Consider the following 25,951-nt stretch of genomic DNA (forward strand, 5'->3'; position numbering starts at 1 on the left):
TGTGTGTGTATATATGGGAGTCGGTCGGTGTGTGCGTGTATATATGGGAGTCGGTCGGTGTGTGCGTGTATATATGGGAGTCGGTCGGTGTGTGTGTGTGTATATATGGGAGTCGGTCGGTGTGTGCGTGTATATATGGGAGTCGGTCGGTGTGTGTGTGTATATATGGGAGTCGGTCGGTGTGTGCGTGTATATATGGGAGTCGGTCGGTGTGTGCGTGTATATATGGGAGTCGGTCGGTGTGTGTGTGTGTATATATGGGAGTCAGTGTGTGTGTGTGTGCGTATATGGGAGTTGGTGTGTGTGTGTGTGTGTGTGTGTGCGTATATGGGAGTCGGTGTGTGTATATGGGAGTGTGTGTGTGTGTGTGTGTGTGTGTGGGAGTGTGTGTGTGTGTGTGTACGTATATGGGAGTGGGTGTGTGTGTGTGTGTGTGTGTGTGTGTGTGTATATGGGAGTGGGTGTGTGTGTATGTGTGTGTGTGTGCATATGGGAGTGGGTGTGTGTGTGTGTGCATATGGGAGTGGGTGTGTGTCTGTGTGTATATGGGAGTGTGTATATGGGAGTGTGTGTGTGTATATGGGAGTGTGTGTGTGTGTGTGTGTGTATATATGGGTGTGTGTGTGTGTGTATATGGGAGTGTCTGTGTGTGTATATGGAAGTGTCTGTGTGTGTATATGGGAGTGTGTATGGGAGTGTGTGTGTGTATATATGGGTGTGTGTGTGTGTGTATATGGGAGTGTCTGTGTGTGTATATGGGAGTGTCTGTGTGTGTATATGGGAGTGTCTGTGTGTGTATATGGGAGTGTGTATGGGAGTGTGTGTGTGTATATGGGAGTGTGTGTGTGTGGGAGTGTGTGGTCTGCGCGGAATCTGCGCGCACAAACGTGGGAGTCTGTGTGTGTGTGTGTATATATGGGAGTCGGTGTGTGTGTATATATATGGGAGTCGGTCGGTGTGTGTGTGTGTGTGTATATATGGGAGTCGGTCGGTGTGTGTGTGCATATATGGGAGTCAGTGTGTGTGTGTGTGTGTGTGTGCGTATATGGGAGTCGGTGTGTGTGTGTGTGCGTATATGGGAGTCGGTGTGTGTGTGTATATATATGGGAGTCGGTCGGTGTGTGTGTGTGTGTGTGTGTATATGGGAGTCGGTCGGTGTGTGTGTGTATATATGGGAGTCGGTCGGTGTGTGTGTGTATATATGGGAGTCGGTCGGTGTTTGTGTGTATATGGGAGTCAGTGTGTGTGTGTGTGTACGTATATGGGAGTGGGTGTGTGTGTGTGTGTGTGTGTGTATATGGGAGTGTGTGTGTGTGTGTGTGTGTATATGGGAGTGGGTGTGTGTGTATATGGGAGTGGGTGTGTGTGTGTGTGTGTATATGTGGGTGTGTGTGTGTATATGGGAGTGGGTGTGTGTGTGTGTGTGTATATGGGAGTGGGTGTGTGTGTGTGTGTGTATATGGGAGTGGGTGTGTGTGTGTGTATATGGGAGTGGGTGTGTGTGTGTGTGTGTGTGTGTGTGTGTATATGGGAGTGTGTGTGTGTGTGTGTGTGTGTGTGTGTGTGTGTGTGTGTGTGTGTATATGGGAGTGGGTGTGTGTGTATATGGGAGTGGGTGTGTGTGTGTGTGTGTATATGGGAGTGGGTGTGTGTGTATATGGGAGTGGGTGTGTGTGTATATGGGAGTGGGTGTGTGCGTATATGGGAGTCGGTGTGTGTGTATATGGGAGTGGGTGTGTGCGTATATGGGAGTCGGTGTGTGTGTGTGTATATGGGAGTGGGTGTGTGTGTGTGTGTGTGTGTGTATATGGGAGTGTGTGTGTGTGTGTGTGTGTGTGTGTATATGGGAGTGGGTGTGTGTGTATATGGGAGTGGGTGTGTGTGTGTGTGTGTGTATATGGGAGTGGGTGTGTGTGTATATGGGAGTGGGTGTGTGTGTATATGGGAGTGGGTGTGTGCGTATATGGGAGTCGGTGTGTGTGTATATATATGGGAGTTGGTCGGTGTGTGTGTGTGTATATGGGAGTCGGTCGGTGTGTGTGTGTATATATGGGAGTCGGTCGGTGTGTGTGTGTATATATGGGAGTCGGTCGGTGTGTGTGTGTATATATGGGAGTCGGTCGGTGTGTGTGTGTATATGGGAGTCAGTGTGTGTGTGTGTGTACGTATATGGGAGTGGGTGTGTGTGTGTATATGGGAGTGTGTGTGTGTGTGTGTGTGTGTGTGTATATGGGAGTGGGTGTGTGTGTGTATATGGGAGTGGGTGTGTGTGTGTGTGTGTGTGTGTATATGGGAGTGGGTGTGTGTCTGTGTGTGTATATGTGGGTGTGTGTGTGTATATGTGGGTGGGTGTGTGTGTGTGTATATATGGGAGTGGGTGTGTGTGTGTGTGTATATGGGAGTGGGTGTGTGTGTGTGTGTGTGTGTGTGTGTGTATATGGGAGTGTGTGTGTGTATATGGGAGTGGGTGTGTGTGTGTGTGTGTGTATATGGGAGTGGGTGTGTGTGTATATGGGAGTGGGTGTGTGTGTATATGGGAGTGGGTGTGTGTGTGTGTATATGGGAGTGGGTGTGTGTGTGTGTATATATATGGGAGTGGGTGTGTGTGTGTATATATATGGGAGTGTGTGTGTGTGTGTGTGTGTGTGTGTGTGTGTGTGTGTGTGTGTGTGTGTGTGTGTGTGTGTGTGTGTGTGTGTGTGTGTGTGTGTGTGTATGTATGTATATGGGAGTGGGTGTGGGTGTGTATATGGGAGTGTGTGTGTGTATGTATATGGGAGTGTATGTGTGTATATGGGAGTGTGTGTGTGTATATGGGAGTGTGTGTGTGTATATGGGAGTGTGTGTGTGTGTGTATATATGGGAGTGTGTGTGTGTGTATATGGGAGTGTGTGTGTGTGTGTATATATGGGAGTGTGTGTGTGTGTGTGTATATGGGAGTGTGTGTGTGTGTGTGTATATGGGAGTGTGTGTGTGTGTGTGTGTGTATATGGGAGTGTGTGTGTGTGTGTGTATATGGGAGTGTCTGTGTGTGTATATGGGAGTGTGTGTATGGGAGTGTGTGTGTGTATATGGGAGTGTGTGTGTGTGTGTGTGTATGTATATGGGAGTGGGTGTGTATATGGGAGTGTGTGTGTGTATGTATATGGGAGTGTGTGTGTGTATGTATATGGGAGTGTGTGTGTGTGTGTATATGGGAGTGTGTGTGTGTGTGTGTGTATATGGGAGTGTGTGTGTGTGTGTGTGTATATGGGAGTGTGTGTGTGTGTGTGTATATGGGAGTGTGTGTGTGTGTGTGTATATGGGTGTGTGTGTGTGTGTGTGTATATGGGAGTGTGTGTGTGTATATGGGAGTGTGTGTGTGTGTGTGTGTGTATATGGGAGTGTGTGTGTGTGTATATGGGAGTGTGTGTGTGTGTGTGTGTATATGGGAGTGTGTGTGTGTGTATATGGGAGTGTGTGTGTGTGTGTGTATATGGGAGTGTGTGTGTGTGTATATGGGAGTGTCTGTGTGTGTATATGGGAGTGTCTGTGTGTGTATATGGGAGTGTGTGTATGGGAGTGTGTGTGTGTATATGGGAGTGTGTGTGTGTGTGTGTGTGTGTGTATATGGGAGTGTGTGGTCTGCGCGGAGTCTGCGCGCACAAACGTGGGAGTCTGTGTGTGTGTGTGTGTGTGTGTGTGTGTGGGAGTCTGTGTGTGTGTGTGTGTGTGGATGTTCGTAAGGGGCAAACTGGCCCAATGAAAAAAAATCTGACAACACCGATTCAAGTAGCTGCACATTCCTCTACGCTTCCCTTTACAAGATGCTGATGTCTGGAGAGAGGCAACCCAATGACAGCTATGGGGGCCGGAGAGGAGGGGCAGCCTATTAGATTGTCCTTAATTTAAGCCCTGTACCCTAACAGTATCCCAGAAGGCAGTGGGTGGTGGTGATGGGGGGGGGGGGGGGGGGCGGACTAGCAGCAGCTGCCTGACTATAGAATATCTGCATGCTGTGCTGCACACACACTTCTCCTTTCTCTGGTTCCTTACTGTGGGGTAACCTGACCCCATGGCCCTCCCCCTCCAACTCCTGACAAAGCAGCTCTTGCTAGGCCTCTGCTCCCCTACAACAGCCCCGGGTCCTGGGTCTCCAATTATAATACAGGCAGCCACCATGACACAATGCCCATTGTACAGTCCTTTAAAGAATGGTTAGGGATGCCAGCTGTTGCTCAGCGAGGAGAGACTAAGAGAGACTTAAAGAGTCAGCCGACCAGCCTCCCTCCCTCCAAGCCGATGGAGCTCTAGCCACCATCCTCCACTCTGCACTTAACTCACACATACTGCTCTTCCAACCGCTAAATCAAATTCCACATATCGTCACAAAAAACATGTTCCATCCAGAGAAACACATATGGTAGGATATGGGCTGACATGTTTATTTCAGACTTAAACTATGTTAAACAACAGCTAAAAGGAAACCTTTTAAAATACTCCAATTCACATCAAAAGTGAATCACTTTCCAGAATAATTACACTAAGATTATTTGTTGGACAAATGAAAATCTGAAGACAGTGAAGCATCTCCGACTGAATAATAATGTCCTACATGCTGCAGCACATATACAGTACCTGAGTCAACGAAACGAAAACAATGTCAATATGGGGTCAACTGGGCTGGCTGTATAGAGACAATGTAGGAAAAAGTTGTGATGTGTGGCTCAGTTTGTTAGCTAGCAATGCTAAGGTTGTGGGTTCAATTCCTGCAGGGGGTCACCCATACATATACTAAATATTTAAGGTCTAGGATACCTTAGGCTGATGTTGGCTTGCTGGTTGACCTGCGTAGTACTGTTGGACCTTCTCAGGTTCTTGATAGAACGGGAGCTGCCAAACCCAACATCACCCTACAGACAAGAATGCCGACAGAGGTAAATTAAAATACAAGACATCCCAGTTATCCGTTGTTGCTTAAAACAATGTCATGTCAGCACACACTCATATCGCAAACATGAGTATCTTTGTTCCACACAAGGTCTGAAGTTTGGATGATATCTCAGCTCGAACACAGCTTTAACATACGAACACAGTAATGGCCTAACTGTCACAAACAGGGCTAACTCGCATCCATGCATACTGCTTGCTGGTTTCGCTCACCAGTGTGTTGCGTTTGCCCCTGCCCTCGCTGGCTACAGAGACAGACACAGAGCGGGAGAAGACTTTCCCTGGAGAGGCAGAGGTGGGCCGGCGGGACACCGAGAGCTGGGAGCCTGACAGAGAGAGGTCCAGGGCATCCCCTGTTCCTCCGGCCTGGGTGGACGATGGGCTACGGGTAGTGTGCATCCTGACAAGGCCCGTTAAGAGGGAGAGGGGAAGAGTCATGATACACATGAACGTTCAAAAAAGGGACACAAACACCTACTGTGAAAGAACTGATTGGTGCGGTTTGATCATGTTAAGAGGAGCAGATGCAGTCATCCACTTCCTCTTCAGCTGTTAGTTGCCCTAGGCAACATAGTCACAACGGTAGCACTCAGATAACAGTAACACTTGGAATTGAATTCACACCTAAACCACATTCACTCCATTCCCAATTAAATCTATTTCAATGTTTTAGACTTCTTCCTAGGCAGATACAAGCAGATGGACCATCATGGTTATGTCGTTCACTTGGGATTGACAAAATGTGACACTTTGCCTCAAGATCTATCTAGCTTGCTGTCCTGCTTAACATTAGTGGAACAGTAAGATGATTTCAGATAGCTATCATATCGTTGGCTGCAATGTTTCGATGGAATCAGTGTGTATGATATAGGTACTGTACATTGTCAAGGTTGGTTGTGCCAAGTGAGGGGGGAATACAGGTGATAAGGAGAACCAAAGATAAAAATTGAAATATTAAAACCACAAATAATCGTAAAGTCGGCCATGCAAATTTACCTTGCTTGTGTTGTTATCGCAGATTACTCCAAAGCCAATGGTGACGTTTCAGTGAGAATAGCTACAGTACGTCTTGGTGGCACTGATTTATTAAATCAACACACGTTAACAGTAGCTACCTAAAAGCCAAAAGCTAACGTTAACTATAAGCCAAGAGCCTGTCAAGTGGGTCTGCTAGAAGCTAGTTTGAACAAGTGGTTGATGCCTAAAATTAGTATTTATGTGCAGCCTAACCTTCTGTGTGTGGCGCACTAGGCTGGCTGGCTAGCTTAAGTTAGCTTGCTCTCATCTTTCTACACATAATAAACGAAAAGCAACATGTTGGCTACGAAGCGATCAAGCGAAATAACTTCAATAAATCCACTTCAGTAGCTAGCTAGCTAAACTAGCTACAAACTGTCAAATACGATAGTCCTTCGTTACCACAGCTCCGTAGAAATATTCCGTGAACTTGCTCCATCAAAGCAAAGAGTGAGTGACAATAATAACCCGCAACATCTTCTCTGTGGCAACCAGAAAACAGAAGAACTCATCCTACTGAGAACTGTGATTGGCGGTAAAAACACAACGTCCTGGAAATCCAGAGGATCTGATAGGTGGAGTGGAGGTGTCGGTTAGCAGTGCAGTGGCTAACTGGGCGTGTCCCAAACGAACTGTTTGGTTGACTTTGCAAGAGGGGGGTGTGACACGCACCACCTGCCCCCTACCCAGCCCCAGTTGTCACGATATTATCGTTTAACAAATCAGAAAGAGAAAAATAAGCTTTAGTTTACTTTAATTCATGGGAGCACTAACCAACGCACGTTTCAACACGGTTTATGGTCATTTGAACATTTGTTTCATTTATATATATATTTTCAAGTAGAACATATGAAGACAAGTAAAATAGACAATATAATGTTACTCACTGTAATAGAACATCTTTATTTTGGTGGACCAACAATGCATAGAAACATACAGGCTACTAGAAACCCATTTTTACTGCTGGGCAAAGGTTGGATGGGTGTAAACTAGTACAGGGTCTTTAGAGATAATGGACAAGATTCACACACAAGACTGGAAATAATTGCCTAAATGAAGTTAGCCGAGGAACTAGAGATAGCCTAATATGTAATCATTAGGAAGGAAATAATCATAATTACATTTGACATTTTAGTAATTTGGCAGATGCTCTTATTCAGCGCGACTTACAGGAGCAATTAAGTTAAAGTGCCTTGCTCAAGGGCACATACTTGGTCCTTGTTCGGATTCATACTTTGTATTTGCTGAATAATCAAACTCTGTTGAGATACTTTCATTGTCCACAATGTAAAAATAAACATATAATACATAACCATCAAAACCAGCATCCTCTTCTTATCTCTTTCTAAACTCTACAGCCATTCTCCACATATCTGCCCCTTTGTCCAGAGTGATGTCCTCTGGTAGGGAGTCAAGCCCAGGCATGGGTGGGAGTCTCTTCTTATCCAGATGGTTGTATAGAGTAGACCTGATGCTGTGGAGACACACACACACACCAGAAACAGCCAGGAAGGGGGGGGAAGAGAGGAGGCAACAGTTAGCATTGCAACCCCATTGTCCTCAACACACGCTGCATTCCTATTCAGTCCCTAGCCCCAGCTGCTGGTTTAGTAAGGGGGCAGGGGTGACCTGTGCCGGCTGAGTGTATATCACTTAAGTCCCTTTCCACTGACAGATGGGCGCCGGTAAGCAACACACCCCGGACCCTTCTGGCCCCTCCTGGCCCCCAGGAGTCAAAAGGGCCCGCCTCATGTCCCAAGGGGGTCTCTCTCTGTGTGTTTCTCAGTGTTTGCTCCTGCTTTATTGGGATTGAAAGAAGTGTCCGTATAAACGGATTGACAGATTCCTCTAGTCTAAACATCAACGTGTGGCCAGGGGTAGGGACAGGGTTGTAATCACTGAAAATACAAGGGGAACACGTTCTTTGTTGTTATATTTTTTAACATCAGGAAAATGTATAATCAACATCAAAGTCCTGTCCAAAGGTGGGTAATGATGTTAATGACAGCAGTGCTAATCAAATAATTCAAATGCTTTGTAAATAATGTGTTTTACACATTTGTGCGACATTTGCTCCCCATACCAATCCTTCATTCAGCCACAAATGGTTAGTGTCTTTGTTTGTTTTGTCAGTTACTATTAATTAATGACCATATAAGATTTGTTTTGTCAGTTACTGTTAACTACCATAAGAGGTTTGTTTAGTCAGTTAGTGTTAATTACATAAGAGGTTTGTTTTGTCAGTTACTGTTCATGACCATAAAAGAGGGTGAGAGCTGGATTGCCAATGTGTTGACGACAATAGCAGAAAGCAGCCAAAACGGCCCTTAGCCCTACTGTGACCTAGGTAGTCTACAGCACAGCACAAGTGTTAACCATCTTTCCCACTAGCTCTACTCTGTATAATAATGCATTAAAAAATGCAAAAAAATGTAATACAAAATGGGCCCTTACTCCCAGTGTGGTAGATAAGCCTGGTCTGAAAAAGCCTGAGTGTTGGTCTTCAGGAGGAGGATTTCATGCAGCTCCAGGGAGAGTATGTCAATGTCTGTCCCACTGAAGAAGACCCTCAGCTCTCTCCTCTCCTCCTCGGATAACTTCTGCTGGAACTCTGATGGCAGCCTCTGGAACGGGTCCTGCAAACACATGACATCCATATGCAGAAAGCACAAGATAAATCACGGTGATATAAGTGATATAATTAGGAATAGAAAAACAGATCCTAGATCAGATTAAATCTCTGACTCACATCATCAGAAGAAGAGAACAAGACTCGCTTTTCATTAAATCAAATTATGAATCAAATCAAATTGTATTTGTCACAAACGCCGAATACAACAGGTGTAAACCTGACAGTGAAATGCTAATTTAGAAGCTCTTTCTCAATAATGCAGAGTTAACTTATTTGGGATAGGGGGCAGTATTTTCACGGCCGGATAAAAAACGTACCCGATTTAATCTGGTTACTACTCCTGCCCAAAAACTAGAATATGCATTTACTTAGTAGATTTGGATAGAAAACACTCTAACGTTTCTAAAACTGTTTGAATGGTGTCTGTGAGTATAACAGAACTCATATGGCAGGCCAAAACCTGAGAAGATTCCATGCAGGAAGTGCCCTGTCTGACAATTTGTTGTCCTTCTGTTGCATCTCTATCGAAATTACAGCATCTGTGCTGTAACGTGACACTTTCTAAGGGTTCCATTGGCTCTCTAAAGCCGCCAGAAAGTGGAATGGGGTGTCTGCTGTCTCTGGGCAAAGTATAGGAGCAGAGTTTGTAAGTGGTCAGCCTGGGGACAGTGAGACTGGAGATGCGCTTTCACGAGACTTCTCCATTTTTTTCTTTCGTCTTTGAATGAATACAACGTTGCCCGGTTGGAATATTATCGCTATTTTACGAGAAAAATAGCATAAAAATAGATTTTAAACAGCGTTTGACATGCTTCTAAGTACGGTAATGGAATATTTTGAATTTGTTTGTCATGAAATGCGCTCACGCATTACCCTTCGGATAGTGACCTGAACGCACAAACAAAACAGAGGTATTTGGATATAACTATGGATTATTTGGAACCAAAACAACATTTGTTGTTGAAGTAGAAGTCCTGGGAGTGCATTCTGATGAAGAACAGCAAAGGTAATCCAATTTTTCTAATAGTAATTCTGAGTTTAGGTGACGCCGAAGTTGGTGGATGTCAAAATAGCTAGCCGTGATGGCCGAGCTATGTACTCAGAATATTGCAAAATGTGCTTTCGCCGAAAAGCTATTTTAAAATCGGACATAGCAATTGCATAAAGGAGTTCTGTATCTATAATTCTTAAAATAATTGTTATGTATTTTGTCAACGTTTATCATGAGTAATTTAGTAAATTCACCGGAAGTTTTCGGTGGGTATGCTAGTTCTAAACATCACATGCTAATGTAAAATGCTGGTTTTTGATATAAATATGAACTTGATTGAACAAAACATGCATGTATTGTATAACATAATGTCCTAGGAGTGTCATCTGATGAAGATCATCAAAGGTTAGTGCTGCATTTAGCTGTGGTTTGGGTTTATGTGACATATGCTTGCTTGGAAAATGTCTGTGTGATTATTTGTGTCTATGTACTCTCCTAACATAATCTAATGTTTTGCTTTCGCTGTAAAGCCTTTTGGAAATTCGGACAACGTGGTTCGATTCAGGAGAAGTGTATCTATAAAATGGTGTAAAATAGTCCTATGTTTGAGAACTTTGAATTATGACATTTTGTGGTTTTAAATTTGGCGCTCTGATTTTTCACTGGCTGTTGAATAGTGTGGGATGATTTCGTCAACCTCCCCTAGAGAGGTTTTAAATAAGAAAAGCAAACTAATGAGAAATTAAATGCACATGAATTAAGCTACAGTACCTACAAGGAGTACCAGCTGAGATTCAAACAAGCATTCGTGAGTCTTAGAAAAGCGGTATATAAATCCCATATATTATTATAATAAACAGATTAAAAATGTGTTTTATCAACATTTGTTTTTGATTCAACGCCTGCCATGTCCAATGTCACACATTGCCTGGATTTACAGCTCAGATGGAGGCTGACCGCTTGCATGTGGTACCTGAGGTCAACCAGTGGTGGTTAACAGAGGTCAATGGTCAGGTGGGTGAAAGCGTTGACAAACTACTAAATGTGGTCACAGAGGGGGAGTTTCTCTTCACTGACAGAATTTGTATTGTTGGTTTGGTCTTTAAAAGTGATTTGGGCTCGGTCTATCCACAGATTCATTGATATGAAAAGATCAGTAGGATAATTTCATCTCACTTATTGTTATGATTAGAACTGGTATATCTAACTAACTGCCTGACTCTTTTACTCTCCACAGTGTAAAACAATAACTCTGGTTGTTAATACCAACACTGGGGGTTATTTTACACCACTGAGTGTTAATTTCACTCTTACAGAACTCCTGAATCAATACTAGAAATGTAACATTGAAAAATCGATGCTGGTCAATTTGATGTGTACTGCATATGTTAACTCACCTGTGGAGATACAGGTATGGGCTATATGTTAACTCACCTGTGGAGATACAGGTATGGGCTATATGTTAACTCACCCGTGGAGATACAGGTATGGGCTATATGTTAACTCACCCGTGGAGATACAGGTATGGGCTATATGTTAACTCACCCGTGGAGATACAGGTATGGGCTATATGTTAACTCACCCGTGGAGATACAGGTATGGCCTATATGTTAACTCACCCGTGGAGATACAGGTATGGGCTATATGTTAACTCACCCGTGGAGATACAGGTATGGCCTATATGTTAACTCACCCGTGGAGATACAGGTATGGGCTATATGTTAACTCACCCGTGGAGATACAGGTATGGGCTATATGTTAACTCACCTGTGGAGATACAGGTATGGGCTCTATGTTAACTCACCCGTGGAGATACAGGTATGGGCTCTATGTTAACTCACCCGTAACAGAACTCATACGGCAGGCAAAAACCTGAGAAAAATCCAACCAGGAAGTTGGACCTCAGAGAGTTGTAGTCATTTCAAATGATTTTCTAGTCATTTCAAATGATTTTCTATCTAAACTACAGTGTCTGTGATGTTATATTGGACTTCCTAAGGCTTCCACTAGATGTCAACAGTCATTAGAACCTCGTTTGAGGCTTCTAGAATACAATTTGATTGAATAATACCCGGAAGAGTAAGTGTTCTGGCTGGGGTCATTGCCTTACCTCACGCGCGCTCACGAAGGATTAGCCATTTCTTTTTTTCTTTTGTAATGAATCTGCTATTGTCCGGTTGGAATATTATCGCAATTCTACGATTATAACACCCTAAAGATTGATTGTGAACATGGTTTGACATGTTTCTACAAACGCTGAGGGAACTTTATAACTTTTCGTCGACGGTGGATAGATTCATTTTGAAATGGGGATCTGGACGCGCCATCAAAACGGATTTATTTCGACATAAATGATGGACTTTATCGAACAAATGAACATTTCTTGTGGAAGTGGGAAACCTTTCGAGTGCATTCAGCCAAAGATCAGCAAAGGTAAGATAATATTTTTAACATATTTCAGCGTTTTGGGGATGCCGAGGCTGGACGGCTAACTGAATAGCATGGTGCTCAGTACTCAGAATATTGAACAATGTGCTTTCTACGTAAAGTTATTTTGAAATCTGACACCGCGGGTGCATAAAAGAGTACTGTATCTATAATTCTTAAAATAATTGTTGTGTATTTTGTCAACGTTTCTGATGAGTATTTTTGTAAATTCACCGGAAATTTGGGGGTGAATACATTTTCTGAACGTCACGCGCCAATGTAAAATGGGTTTTTTGGATATAAATATGAACTTGATGGAACAAAAAATGCATGTATTGTCTAACAATGTCCTAGGAGTGTCATCTGATGAAGATCGTCAAAGGTTAGTGCATAATTTTAGCTGGTTTTGTGCTTTTGGACGGCTAACCTTGCTTTGAAAATGGCTGTCCTTGTTAAGAAAATGCTGTGTTTTTGTTTTTTGCTGTGGTTGTATCCTAACATAATCTAATGTTTTGCTTTCGCTGTAAAGCCTTTTTGAAATCGGACAACGTGGTTGGATTCAGGAGAGGTTTATCTTTCAAATGGTGTAAAATAGTCATAAGTTTGAGAAAATTGAATTGTGGTATTTTAGTTGTTTTTGTATTTCGCGCCATGCGATCCCATTGGCTGTTGGCTAGGGGTTCCGCTGGTGGAACGGGGTGCCGCTAGCGGAATGTCTAGATGCAAGAGGTTAACTCACCTGTGGAGATACAGGTATGGGCTATATGTTAACTCACCTGTCCTCTGCTCAGCATCAGCTCAGACTTCCAGCAGGTAAGGAGCTGCCAGGTGAATGTGCTGTGTTCCAGTCTGCTCTCTCCAAGGACCTGGGACAGAGATATGTGAGAGGGGTACAGTCAAAAGGGCCAAAACAGGGGGACCTCTGTAATAGAGTGGTCTCTCTATAACAAATCATTTACATATAGTAGTATATTTGTGCCTTAGGAATGAGAGTCATGAGGAGAGCACATGCATAATCTACCCGGACAAAAATAGATACAAGGTATAAACATGAATTACTGCATCTCTGGGCATTAGGTGGAGACATTGCTGGAGTTAAGAGATACTCTACCTTGGCTACACTGCTAGAGATCTGTGGGCCCATCTTGAGCGACTCAGTCAGGTAGGACAAGAGTGAGGCTTGGGGCACTCCGCTAGTCTTCCCCAGGAACCGCAGGCCAATCTCCACCGCAAACACAGCGTCACACACGTCAGTGTATGAACGTAGTCCTGCCCTCATAGCACCGCTAACGGAGCCCTTCAGCGACTCCTGACAGACAGAACAACAGATGGAATGACAGACAGAGACAGACAGAACTACTGTAAGCAGAGAGCTGGGCACAGTGACGCATAGCTGGGGAGACTAACTACCTCCCAGCCCAGTGAATGGAAACAGAGTGGGGTATAGTGGGTTTAGGAATTTGACCTTGAAACAAAATGTCCCTTTCAAACCCCACTGGGGAAAACTCCTGTGTGCGTACATACTTGGTTGGTATTGAATCCATGGGGCCTGGGCTGGGCATGACTTCAATTCTTTAAAAAAAAGGATACAGTCTCAAACTGAGCGCAAATGTATGTTTACCTGAGGTATCTTAGCCCTGACTTCATCAAGGACTACTGAGAAGTCTTGCTGATGTCTGTTCAAGTACCTTGAGGTGTCCTGCAAATACATGCCTGGTTAGTATACCTGCTACTGTAAATGTATTTTATTTAAAAAAAAAATCTAATTTCTTTTCCTACTAGCAATGTCTTTGCTGATAACGACTTTACCGAGGAAAGCTACTTACTATGACTGTCATACAGTGTGTGGTTGTCTTACCTAGCTATCTTAAAGATGCAGTCCTGGATCTTAAGCACAACAAGTTAGTAACATATTGTACGAATTGGATTCGTAACATATCATAGGAATTGCACAAAAAAATATATATATGTTTGTAGCACGTAACATATCATATGAAATGGATGACGTAGTACACAATTGAATGACGAGGTAGTACACAAAAAACAGGGACCCGTTTTGGCTCGTGAGCTCCCCTTTCAAAACTACGGGCTGAAATTATACAACAGTTCTTGAGCATCACTTTAAGACGAATGCACAAAGTAACTGTAAGTCGCACTAGATAAGAGCGTCTGCTAAATGACTAAAATGTCAATGGAAAAATGTAATATATATATATACTAAAGAAGAACAATGGCAAAATATGGATGTTTCTTAGGCACAATAATTGTATCAATATGATATCTCAAAGTTTTGTCTCTTACGGCTTGGATACTTGGTTTCCCAGCTAGGAAGCGGCGGGCCAGTTGTGCCTGGATGTCTATCAGGTTGTAGCAGCTGTCTGTCTCCCTGCGTGTCCTCAGGGTGTAATGACAGTGGGATAACACCAGGGGGAGCAGCTCCCTCTCAGGGTGGCACAGGGTCAACTGTGTCTCTGACACCCCCTCCAGAGGAACACTGTAGGCACTGCAGGGGTGTAAGAAAAACATCTCACAGTTAAGATTCAGGGCCCGGTCTAGGATCAGTTTCAGAGAAGGAGTGCTGGTCTAGGATCAGTTTAGACTTTTAAATCATAATGAATGGGATGGGGAACCAGTGCCAATATTCATATAGTGCCTCAGAGTAGGAGTAGGAGTGCCTCAGAGTAGGAGTGCTGATGTTAATCAAAATGATTTAAATGGAGAAACTCATCCTAGATCAGCTCCTACTCAGTCTGAGATGATTTTTGAACACAGAGTCTTCAAAGCCTATCAAAATCGCAAGGTGCATATATTAGCCAATCAAATGATCAAAAGTAGAGGTTTGGTAGGTGTGACTAACCTGTTGCATTGGGGACTGAGTCTCCTAACCTCTCTGACCAAGCTGTTGTGAGTCTCTAACAGGAATTTGACTAGAATCTGGAGGCAGGACCCTGGACCATGACGACAGGGTGACAGGAACTCTCCAGAGCTCTCCATGGTCAGCTCCTTCTCACAAACCTGTGGTGTCACACCTAAATCTGCTGCTCAAAACACATGCGATACACACACAGTACACACACATCAAGACACAGAGTTAGATGGGCAGCAGGTAGCCCAGTGGTTAGAGCGTTGGACTAGTAACCAAAAGGTTGCAAGATTGAATCCCCGAGCTGACAAGGTAAAAATCTGTTGTTCTGCCCCTGAACAAGGCAGTTAACCCACTGTTCCTAGGTCGTCATTGAAAATAAGAATTTGTTCTTAACTGACTTGCCTAGTTAAATAAAGGTAAAATAAAAAAAAGATACAGACAGGACTATTTTATCCTACAAGATACCCATACACTGTCCAAACGGACACAAAACAGTGGTTAGTATATAGTGGGGAATAAATGTGCTTTGTGTACATACCATTGTTGGCCACGTCCATCCTAAGGCAGTTCCACACATTCATGAAGACCTTCATTCTCCCAAGCAGCACTTTCTTCTGGTACCCTACAGTGGTATAGTTTGGCGACAGTCAAACTATTGATTGAGTGGTTGATTGATTGATCAACCTGAATAATAACTCCCACATACCTGTTGGTATGTGCTGCAACACCTGGGCAATGCTCTGACTGGTCATCTCAGCTGTCAGGGGAAACATTCTGGACAAGTCAGCCTGTAAGGCAGCCAGCTCTGGTAGATGGTGGAGCTGTCTCACACACACCACCTAGTGGACAAACACAAATACATACACAGACAAACAAGTATGGAAACTCTCCCATAACATACTCCATTCTCTATAAACAGGTAATAATGTGGACAACAATGTCACATGATGAAGGTCAATATAATGGAACGGAGTGATTTCTTCTTTTGAATCCCATTCTTGATCAGTTTCATTTCCAGTTACCTTCTTTAGGAAGAGTTTGAGGAGGGGTACGGCGTCGCGTCCCTGCTCCTGGTCCACTCTCTGAGAGAAGTGCTCCACGGTGAGGGTTTGAGACAGGCTCCAGAAGGAGGAGTGGTGTGTGGGGCAGTCTGAGAGGGAGGGCAGCAGGGGCAGCATGGGCCGGGGGTCCGCATAGAGTAGTCTCATCAGTGGGCTTCCACCCAGCCTGTCATCTGCACTGATACTGACCTGAGCTTCAGCCAGTTTCCTCCTTAGATGCTGGAGATCAAATGGGTGGGTTAATAGGTACAATAAAAAGATTGGACGTAGTTTAGTGTCCCAAATCACTATAGTCCTTCACCAGGAATACTGTATGACTGTGTTATGAAGTCCTTATGTACGTGCCCTGCAAACCTTCAAATAAAGTGTTACCAAAAGCCTAAACTAATCCCAGTTGGACCATACCTGGATTATTGGGTTGATAACTGCATCACAGACCAGTTTCTCCCACTGTTCCCGTCCACGTCGAGAGGACAGGTCAGGTCTTGTGTGGCGATAACCTGGTTCAGCTGAAGTCACAAACTCACTCAAATACTCTGAGGTGCAACCATTACAAGGCAATATTTTAGACATTTCTTTGTAAGAATTGTGGGGAACATTTTATTTATATTTTTTATATAATATTTGTAAAACTATTTGTAAAAACTATTTATTAAAACAAAATGGAAGAAAAGTGTAATCACCTGCAGTGAACTCCAGACAGGCTTGGAGAACCAGATGAATTATAACAGCCGTGTTGTCCATGTTCTGATCCAGTGTCCGACCCAGCACCTCCATGTCCTTCTGAAGGTGGCTCCACATGAACCCCAGGACATCTCGGACACCAGGGTGGATCATCTGACTGACTGCCTGCACAGACAAAGAAACATTATTTTTATCACACAGTTAACTTAACCGACATAATGGCTTTATGCCCATTTCAACAGTTGACAATTCCTTGAGATATTGTCCAGAAGTGATCAATGTACTTCCGAGCACAGGTTTCTTGTGATACTTATTCCAACTACTTGATGTTAACTTGAGATATTGGTCGGGCCTTACCTGGTAGTTTTTGATGGTCCCTTGCAACATGGCCAGGTGGTTGAGCAGTCGAAGGATACTGGACTGGGCTGGTGACATCTGTCTCTCTGGGGCCTCAGCCCTACGATAAGCCACTCCCAAAATGTGACCCGTCCTGGTCTGATCCCCCACACTAAATTCACACACAGAGGTCAAAGGTCAATGTGGCATTAACGCATGAACTAGATTTCTCAGTTGTATATTGGGAGAGACGATTAAGCAAAGGACCTTAGTTGAGCAGCAGTAAATCCATCAACTGGGTTATGACTAACACCACCAACTGGAACACCGCAGTCAAGGCATTTGGATTTTGCCACTGGTTTCCCGCACTAAGATAAAGAAGAAGAACAGAGTCAAATTTATAGGAAGAAACTGCTCAATGAGATAGCTACAAAATAAACAAGAAAATATCTCTCACCTCTCCAACAAAACACGCATGACCATTGGCACAAACTGCAATCAAAATAGTCAAATGATTAGGTACTACTGCATATCAACAAGCGATGACGATGTCAAAAGCAATACCACGAGAATACATTTGCCAGCAAATACTCACAGTACATCTTGATTTTGTCCTCTTTAGTCATCCACTGGCGAGCCTCACTAGTGTGATCATCTGGCATGGTGGGCAAATAGCAGCGCTGTGGGACAACTGGTTATTAGCCTCCATTATCTTATTACAGTATCAACCCCAGCCCCTACCCCACTTGTAGAGATATCCCTTACCCCTTAGTCACAAGTGCCAAGGGGGTAGGGGCTGGGTGTTCATTTGGGATTCAGTGTATCAGAGAAAAGAGCGCCTCACCGTCATATTTTGAGGCTGGGAGGCTATCTGGTGGAGTGGAGCCAGCAGCGTAGTCCCACTGAGGAGCACAGCGTTTGCATGGACCAGGAGCTCCAGAAGGAGGCGCCGTTGAGGATAGACAATCTGGGAGATCTGGAGTCCACCTATCTGATTGGATAACAGCGCTGTGCAGAGCTCTCTGAATTCACCTGATAGGCTGTGCTTCAGGGAGTCATCCAGTTTCCTTGTCTCCTGTAAGGAGAAGGCAGGGGAAAAGTTAAATTTCATACCACATGAGTTTATAACAATAAGGGTCGGTTTCCCAGACACAGATTGACCTTAGTCCTGGACTAATAAGCGCATTCGATGGAGAATCTCCATTTAGAATTCTTTTTAGTCCAGGACTATTCCTAATCTGTGTCCAGGAAACCACCTAGAGTTTACCATAAATTGAGAATGGTCACCTGTGGAGTGGGGTGAATTTTGGAATCAGGTGATGCGAAGCGACAGGTGACCTGTCTGAATAAAGCCAGGACTAGGAGAACTTGGGCTGAAGCTCTGGAGCAGCTCAGATTCTATAAAAGAAACAGAGACAGAACACAGTCAGTCAGTGATTATCTTGAATGCTTGAATGCACCAGAGCACATCATGTTTTTAAGGGGTGGATCAGCTTTAATATTGCGGAAAGATTATTGCTTCCAATCAATGTAATTGTCTGCATCATTTCCAATCCCCCATATATTTTTGGGTGAAAATATATACAGTTGAAGTCGGAAGTTTACATACACTTAGGTTGGAGTCATTAAAACTCGTTTTCAACCGCTCCACAAATTTGTTGTTAACAAACTGTAGTTTTGGCAAGTCGGTTAGGATATCTACTTTGTGCATGACACAAGTCATTTTTCCAACAATTGTTTACAGACGGATTATTTCACTTATTATTCACTGTATCACAATTCCAGTGGGTCAGAAGTTTACATACACGAAGTTGACCGTGCCATTAAACAGCTTGGGAAATTCCAGAAAATGCCATGGCTTTAGAAGCTTCTGATAGGCAAATTGACATAATTTGAGTCAATTGGAGGTGTACCTGTGGATGTATTTCAAGGCCTACCTTCAAACTCAGTGCCTCTTTGCTTGACATCAAGGTAAAATCAAAAGAAATCAGCCAAGACCTCAGAAAAAAGGCCGCTCAGCAAGGAAGAAGCCACTGCTCCAAAACCGCCATAAAAAAGCCAGACTACGGTTTGCAACTGCACATGGGGACAAAGACCGTACATCTTGGAGAAGTGTCCTCTGGTCTGATGAAACAAAAATAGAACTGTTTGGCCATAATGTTCATCGTTATGTTTGGAGGAAAAAGGGGGAGGCTTGCAAGCCAAAGAACACCATCCCAACCGTGAAGCACGGGGGTGGCAGCATCATGTTGTGGGGGTGCTTTGCTGCAGGAGGGACTGGTGCACTTCACAAAATAGATGGCATCACGAGGAAGAAAAATGATGTGGATATATTGAAGCAACATCTCAAGACATCGGTCAGGGAGTTAAGGCTTGGTCGCAAATGGGTCTTCCAAATGGACAATGACCCCAAGCATACTTCCAAAATTGTGGCAAAATGGCTTAAAGGACAACAAAGTCAAGGTATTGGAGTGGCCATCACAAAGCCCTGACTTCAATCCTGTAGAAAATTTGTGGGCATAACTGAAAAAGCGTGTGCGAGCAAAGAGGCCTACAAACCTGACTCAGTTACACCAGCTCTGTCAGGAGGAATGGGCCAAAATTCACCCAACTTATTGTGGGAAGCTTGTGGAAAGCTACCCGAAACGTTTGACCCAAGTTAAACAATTTAAGGCAATGCTACCAAATACTAATTGAGTGTATGTAAACTTCTGACCCACTGGGAATGCGATGAACAAAATAAAAGCTGAAATAAATAATTCTCTCTACTATTATTCTGACATTTCACATTCTGAAAATAAAGTGGTGATACTAACTGACCTAAGACAGAGAATTTTTACTAGGATTAAATGTCAGGAATAGTAAAAAACAGAGTTTAAATGTATTTGGCTAAGGTGTATGTAAACTTCCGACTTCAACTGTATATCCATATACATAATGTACATACCCATACATAAACATTCATGCATATACACATATATACATACATATATAAGCCCTGTCTTTCAAAAATTGTCACGTTCGTCGTAATGAGCGGACCAAGGCGCAGCATGAGTTGAGTTCCACATACTTTATTTCACAGTGAAACTACAAAAACAACAAAGAGTAAACAAACGTGAAGTTCGTAGCTCACATAGCACTACCACAAACAATATCCCACAAACGCAGGTGGGAAAAAGGGCTACCTAAATATGATCCCCAATTAGAGGTAACGATTACCAGCTGCCTCTAATTGGGAACCATACAAACCACCAACACAGAAATACAAATGATAGAAACCCCCCTAGTCACGCTCTGACCTATACACCATAGAGAACCCAGAGGGCTCTCTATGGTTAGGGCGTGACAGTACCCCCCCCAAAGGTGCAGACTCCGACTGCAAAAACCTGACTCCGACTGCACTCCGACTGGACTCCCGACTGCAAAACCTGGACTCCGACTGTAAAAAACGGCCAGGGAGCAGGACTGGACGCCGTGCCTGGACTGGGCACCGGCGCAGAGGAAGGCTCCGGCCATGGAGCAGGACTGGATGCCGTGCCTGGACTGGGCACCGGCACAGAGGAAGGATCCGGCCAAGGAGCGGGACTGGATGCCGTGCCTGGACTGGGCACCGGCACAGAGGAAGGATCCGGCCAAGGAGCGGGACTGGATGCCGTGCCTGGACTGGGCACTGGCGCAGAGGAAAGCTCCAGCCATGGAGCGGGACTGGACGCAGTGCCTGGACTGGGCACCGGCGCAGAGGAAGGCTCCGACCTTGGCACCGGCATAGGAAGCTCCGGGCCGTGGACCGTCGCTGGAAGCTCCGGACCGTTGACCGTCGCTGGAAGCTCCGGGCCGTTGACCGTCGCTGGAAGCTCCGGGCCGTTGACCGTCGCTGGAAGCTCCGGGCCGTTGACCGTCGCTGGAAGCTCCGGGCCGTTGACCGTCGCTGGAAGCTCCGGACTGTGAACCGTCGCTGGAAGCTACGGACTGTGAACCGTCGCTGGAAGCTCTGGCCTGTGAACCGTCGCTGGAAGGTCTGGACTGTGAACCGTCGCTGGAGGTTCCGGGCTGTAGACCGTCGCTGGAGTCTCCGGACCGTACACACGCACTGGTGGACGAGTGCGGGGAGCCGGCACAGGATGTACCGGGCTGGGGAGACGCACTGGAAGCCTGGTGCGTGGAGCCGGCACAGGTGGCACCGGACTGATGACACGCTCTTCAGGGTGAGTGCAGGGAGCCGGCATAGGACGTACCGGGCTGGGGAGGCGCACTGGTGGCCTGGTGCGTGGAGCCGGCATAGGTGGCACCGGACTGATGACACGCTCTTCAGGGCAAGTGCGAGGAACCGGCACAGGTGGCACCGGACTGCGGAGGCGCACTGGAGACCTGGTGTCTTGGAGTGAGATAATTTCTTTCTGGATTTGTATACTGAGTATGTCCACATCCCCGTCAGACCATTTTATTGGTAAACTACACAGTAATGATTTTAATCCAGAGAGGTTAGCAAAAGTATCTAGATCCTCTATGAGGCTGTGGAGGGATTCTAATTGTGGTTTTAAAAGAAAACATGAATCATCAGCGTACAATGACACCTTTGTTTTTAAGCCACGGATTTCTAATCCCTTAATATTATTGTTGGATCTAATTTTAACAGCTAACATTTCGATGGCAATAATAAATAGATATGCTGATAGTGGACAACCTTGTCATACTCCTCTTGATAGTTTAAAACTTTCTGAGATGTAGCCATTATTTACTATTTTACACCTAGGGTTACTATACATAACTTTAACCCATTTTATAAGAGATTCTCCAAATTTGAAATATTCTAGGCATTTATATATAAACTCCAGTCGTACTTTATCAAAAGCCTTTTCAAAATCAGCTATGAAAACCAGGCCTGGTATCCCCGATATTTCATAGCATTCTATTGTTTACAGTACTTGTCTTATATTATCTCTAATGTATTGTCCATGTAAAAAAACCTGTCTGATTAGGATGAATAATATCTGACAATACCTTTTTAATTCTATGCACCAAGCATTTAGCTAGAATTTTTGCGTCACAACACTGAAGTGTAAGAGGCCTCCAATTTTTTAAATGGACTGGATCTTTATATATACCACTTGGATCCTGTTTCAATAATAATGAAATCAGACCTTCTTGTTGCGTGTCTGATAATCTATAATTTATATAGGTGGTTAAAACATGTTAATAATGGTCCTATGAGTATATAAAAAAAGGTTGGTATACTTCCACTGGTATTAACAGATGTTAATTTGACATTATTAATAGGAAACAAATCCATACAATTAGCTCCGGTTAGTGGGGATGAAACGAAAACATATTCTTAAAGTACTTTACTTCCTAATTCAAAATATAATTCGGTGAATCATGCGTGACTCCATCATTTGTAACAAGTTTCAATAAAAAAAAATTGGTAGCATTTCTATGTTGAAAATTGAAAAATAATTTGGTGCATTTTTCCCCATATTCCATCCAGTTCGCTTTATTTTTTAAATATATTACACTGGATCTTTCTTGAAAAGGTTCCTCCATTTCTTTTTGTTTTTCCTCTAACTTATTCTGTGCCTCTATGGTGCAGTTTTTATTGCTATCTAACTGTTCTGTTAGTCCTTCAATTTCCTTTGTTAATATGGACTCTTTTGATCTAAATTGCTTTTGTTTTATAGATGAGTACTGAATTGCATGGCCTCTAAAGGCACATTTAAAAGTGTTCCATACAATAAGGGGATCTGCTGTACCTATGTTATGTCGGAAAAAGTAAGTTATAAATTCTTCTGTCCTAGTTATAAACAAGTTCTCATCCAGTAGGCTTTGATTACATTTCCAATATCCTCGCCCACGTGGAAATTCTGTAAGAGTAATATATATGCCAATTATGTGATGATCCGACCACATTCTGTCCCCTATCAACACTTTTTTAACTTGGTGCCAGAGAGAATGACATAAGAAAGCAATCAAGACGACTAGCTTGATTAAGCCTCCGCCATGTATATCTCACTAGGTCAGGATATTTAAGTCTCCATATATCCACTAATTCCAAAATATCCATGACATTCATGATTTCCTTAAGTGACTGAGGGTGATAGTTTGTAGTGTGATTTCCTTTATGGTCCATAATGGTATTTAAAACCGTATTAAAATCACCCACCATAATAATAAGAGCCTAGTGTTGCTTGTCGAGTTGATAAATTCTTATATATATTTTCAAAGAAGCTTCATTATTTGGACCATATAGGTTAAAAAGCCATGTTAACCCCCCCCCCCCCCCCCCCCCACAAGATTTCATCTAAAATTGTTGAATGAGTTTCCTGTAAACCATAGATATTATATTCTGTCTCTTTTAGCCAGGTAAATACTGATCGTCTTTTTTTATTATCTGCTAGGCCATTACAATTATAACTGGCTAAACTTATTTCACCACTTACCATAATGAGACACAAGTTTCAATTCTATTTATCAAAATATATGTTTGTAAACATACCATTAAAAAGTAAAAAAAGATTCATAAAAAAAAATGGATCTAGTCTGTATGTCAAGTAACGCTTCTCTCAGAAAGATGTTCTCCTTTTTAAGTTCATTAACTTTTTAGCTTGTTTGTGTCTTTCTCCAATGTCGCAGCTTTGACATTACAAACAACATTTTAGTCGTTTAGCAGACGCTTTTATCAAAAAGACGTACAATCTAAATAGGGTAACACCATTAGAACACTATTTTTAGAACACTGTGATAAACTACATCTCTATGTTCCAGGGATGTGTGGTAAGGACGCTGACCTGCAGCGTTGTCTGGAGGGCGTCAGTATGAGCGTCTAGCAGGGCCTGAGTCACCCCGTTCCTCAGGGCCTGGTACGACGGACCACAGCACAGGAACCGGTCCACCTCTGCTGGAATCAGCCTCTGAGAAACACAACATGTGAAAGTAGGACGTGTAAAGGGCCTATAAAGTATGTACAGCATTTGGCCAACAAGTATTTATTATTAATTTCATTTGATAGGATGATCATGATCGACCTCGCATCTTGCAGGTACCTCCTTATTGTTATGTTGTTTGCTCACTGATGTCTGTCACCATGGTTAATGCAAGAGGAGATCATAATAGGTTTCCTCAACTAGATGGAATAGCAAATAATTCCACTGTAAGTAACTAGAAATAATATAATATCCAGTCTGGTAGTACCTGGAGTCGGAGGACCTCTGGAGGGAAGGCCCATCCCCAGGATGAGGATCTGTGCATCAGGGCCAGGACACAATCTATCCCCGCCTGTCTATTGACCGCTCTCAGCAGGAACACTCTGAACCAGTCGTTACCCCCGTACTCACACACTGCCTTCACCTGAGACAGGTACTGAGCCTCCACATCATCACCTGCCCCACCAGCAGTATCTGGAAATGTACTTCATATTTAATAACAGAATTTCAACTATGTAAGAGAGGGAGCATAACAACATGCATGCAAAAAATCTATAAAAATATGTATATATGTGTAATATGTATATATTTTTAAAGAGACAAAATACAATGAAGTGACCTCATAGAATATTCACAATGCTTCCAGTTGAATAAATGGTACTACAGTCTAGGCTATGTTAATGATGATAAAAGGCTCAATCTACGATTTAAGTGACAATAAATCCCCAGTCTGCTATATAACTCACCCTGCGCCACAGCCTTCTGTAGCAGGCGGGCAGCGGTGCCCAGGCAGAGCCTCAGACGAGCCATGCTCAGCAGGAACTCAGCTGGGTCTTCCAGTCTTCCAGGGGTCTGCTTCCTGGCTAGCCTACACAGGAACTGTGTGTCCTCCTGCAGTTTCCTCTGCTGCTCTCTCCCCTCCTCCATCACTAAACTTCCGGAACACTGCAGGGAATCCTGACACACAAGAAACAGTCAATCAGTCAATCGATCAATCAAACCCTCCCCCAAAAAATAAAACAATCAAATAATCAAATAACACGCTTGCTTTTCTTGAACTAACCCTCACACTTTACAGTGTTAGTTTAATCAGCTGTTGTAGAATATGACACAAATCACAGGAAAAACTGACTTTTGACTGCACTGGGCATTTAAGATGAATGCACTAACTGTAACTCGCTCTGGATAAGACCATCTGCAAAATGACTACAATATAAATGTGAATATCATTAATGTGTAAAGTAATAGTGTAGAAGTCTGTGTAACCTGGAAGCAGTTGACAAAGAGCAGATAGAGCTCAGTGTGATCCTCCCTCTCCAAGATGTTCTTCTCTAGGCTCTGTAAGTAGTTCTGGATGTGACCTTTCACCTGCTCAAAACTGAGACAAATACAATGTGAGGAAATGGCTCCTTACCTAAAGACATTCTGGTTTTATTATATTTTCTCAAAGTATTTATTAGGTATGCTTGCTGAAAGCCAAGCCCGAGTTTAGAAATGATTCACACTTCTTATAAGTTGCCTTCCACTGCCAACAGCAGTGCCAAAACCATGAACGCTACCAACTGCTGCTTGTATAAAGCTTTTTGATACCATTTTAACCTTTTGAACTGTAACAGTTTTAAATGTGCATAAAAGCTCCATATGCTTGAATGGGAAGTGTTTGGATTCGCCACTGCTTTTGAACCGTTAAAGCTACAAACACCAAACCAACTCAACTTAGATTGCTCGTCAAAAGATTGTTGATGGTGTTTGTACTTTTTGAAATATAACCGTTTAAATATGGATAAAAGTTCCAGAGACTTCAAAGGCAACATTTTGATTCGCCACTGCTCTTGAAGCGTTTCCACTTTTTTCCAACGTTGAAATGTGCAGACTGACTCAACTTAGGTTGCTTCAACACAGCTTTTTGCTACCATTCATATTTCATAAACTATAAAGCTTTTTGTATCCCCATTCATTGCAATGGTGGAGTGCAGGCTCTAACATTCCAAACGAAAATCAGAATGTTCAAACTTAAATATTTGAGGGCTAAAAAACACATTTTGTCGCTTATGATGCTATAGTACTCACTGTAGCCTACTATACTATCCC

The 25,951-nt window shown here is 43.4% G+C and overlaps 3 protein-coding genes across 5 annotated transcripts in view; all 3 read right to left on the reverse strand.

Annotated features, from left to right (window-relative positions):
• The window catches only part of cep131 (centrosomal protein 131), a 44,456-nt gene extending 38,006 nt beyond the window's left edge, over positions 1–6,450 (reverse strand). The window contains exons 1-3 of one of the 2 annotated variants that reach the window (XM_029699020.1): positions 5,926–6,450; positions 5,143–5,329; positions 4,798–4,892 (exon numbers count right to left, since the gene is read on the reverse strand). In XM_029699020.1, the coding sequence (XP_029554880.1) occupies positions 4,798–4,892; positions 5,143–5,328 (281 nt within the window). In that variant the 5' untranslated portion in view covers position 5,329; positions 5,926–6,450. The remainder of the gene's footprint in view (positions 1–4,797; positions 4,893–5,142; positions 5,330–5,925) is intronic. The other variant, XM_029699021.1, reaches the window with a different exon arrangement.
• Positions 6,451–6,820: 370 nt separating this feature from the next.
• LOC115153514 (uncharacterized) lies at positions 6,821–14,285 on the reverse strand. Of its 2 annotated transcripts, XM_029699029.1 has the most exons (6): positions 13,855–14,285; positions 13,618–13,695; positions 13,108–13,305; positions 12,773–12,862; positions 8,401–8,582; positions 6,821–7,420 (listed from the first exon to the last, which is right to left on the reverse strand). In XM_029699029.1, exons 3-6 carry the CDS (start codon positions 13,273–13,275, stop codon positions 7,282–7,284), a joined length of 579 nt encoding a protein of 192 aa, XP_029554889.1. In that variant the 5' UTR covers positions 13,276–13,305; positions 13,618–13,695; positions 13,855–14,285; the 3' UTR covers positions 6,821–7,281. The 2 variants fall into 2 exon arrangements, with proteins under 2 accessions (XP_029554889.1, XP_029554888.1); XM_029699028.1 differs by lacking the exon at positions 13,855–14,285 and having other exon boundaries at positions 13,618–13,752.
• Positions 13,825–25,951, reverse strand: part of rnf213b (ring finger protein 213b) — a 71,245-nt gene continuing 59,118 nt past the window's right edge. Inside the window, exons 42-59 of the mRNA XM_029699024.1 lie at positions 25,127–25,238; positions 24,607–24,817; positions 24,129–24,334; positions 23,726–23,848; positions 18,231–18,341; positions 17,788–18,018; positions 17,539–17,623; positions 17,401–17,435; positions 17,211–17,311; positions 16,965–17,115; positions 16,607–16,772; positions 16,329–16,432; positions 15,885–16,142; positions 15,569–15,701; positions 15,401–15,484; positions 14,854–15,034; positions 14,298–14,499; positions 13,825–13,883 (exon numbers count right to left, since the gene is read on the reverse strand). Coding sequence (XP_029554884.1) covers positions 13,851–13,883; positions 14,298–14,499; positions 14,854–15,034; positions 15,401–15,484; positions 15,569–15,701; positions 15,885–16,142; positions 16,329–16,432; positions 16,607–16,772; positions 16,965–17,115; positions 17,211–17,311; positions 17,401–17,435; positions 17,539–17,623; positions 17,788–18,018; positions 18,231–18,341; positions 23,726–23,848; positions 24,129–24,334; positions 24,607–24,817; positions 25,127–25,238 — 2,527 coding nt within the window. The 3' untranslated portion in view covers positions 13,825–13,850. The remainder of the gene's footprint in view (positions 13,884–14,297; positions 14,500–14,853; positions 15,035–15,400; positions 15,485–15,568; positions 15,702–15,884; positions 16,143–16,328; positions 16,433–16,606; positions 16,773–16,964; positions 17,116–17,210; positions 17,312–17,400; positions 17,436–17,538; positions 17,624–17,787; positions 18,019–18,230; positions 18,342–23,725; positions 23,849–24,128; positions 24,335–24,606; positions 24,818–25,126; positions 25,239–25,951) is intronic.

This window comes from Salmo trutta, chromosome 18 (assembly GCF_901001165.1).
Source record: "Salmo trutta chromosome 18, fSalTru1.1, whole genome shotgun sequence".
Taxonomy (NCBI): Eukaryota; Metazoa; Chordata; class Actinopteri; order Salmoniformes; family Salmonidae; genus Salmo; species Salmo trutta.

Bases quoted from the DNA above. Each gene is read 5' to 3' on its own strand.
- LOC115153514 (XM_029699028.1), bottom strand. From the start codon at position 13,707: ATGTATTTGCAGGACACCTCAAGGTACTTGAACAGACATCAGCAAGAC. The intron at 12,863-13,107 runs GTAGAGTATCTC...TCTCTGTCCCAG, and splicing joins TCTCTAGCAGTGTAGCCAAG to GTCCTTGGAGAGAGCAGACT. The intron at 7,421-8,400 runs GTAAGGGCCCAT...GTGTCTCCACAG, and splicing joins GCTTATCTACCACACTGGGA to CATCAGGTCTACTCTATACA.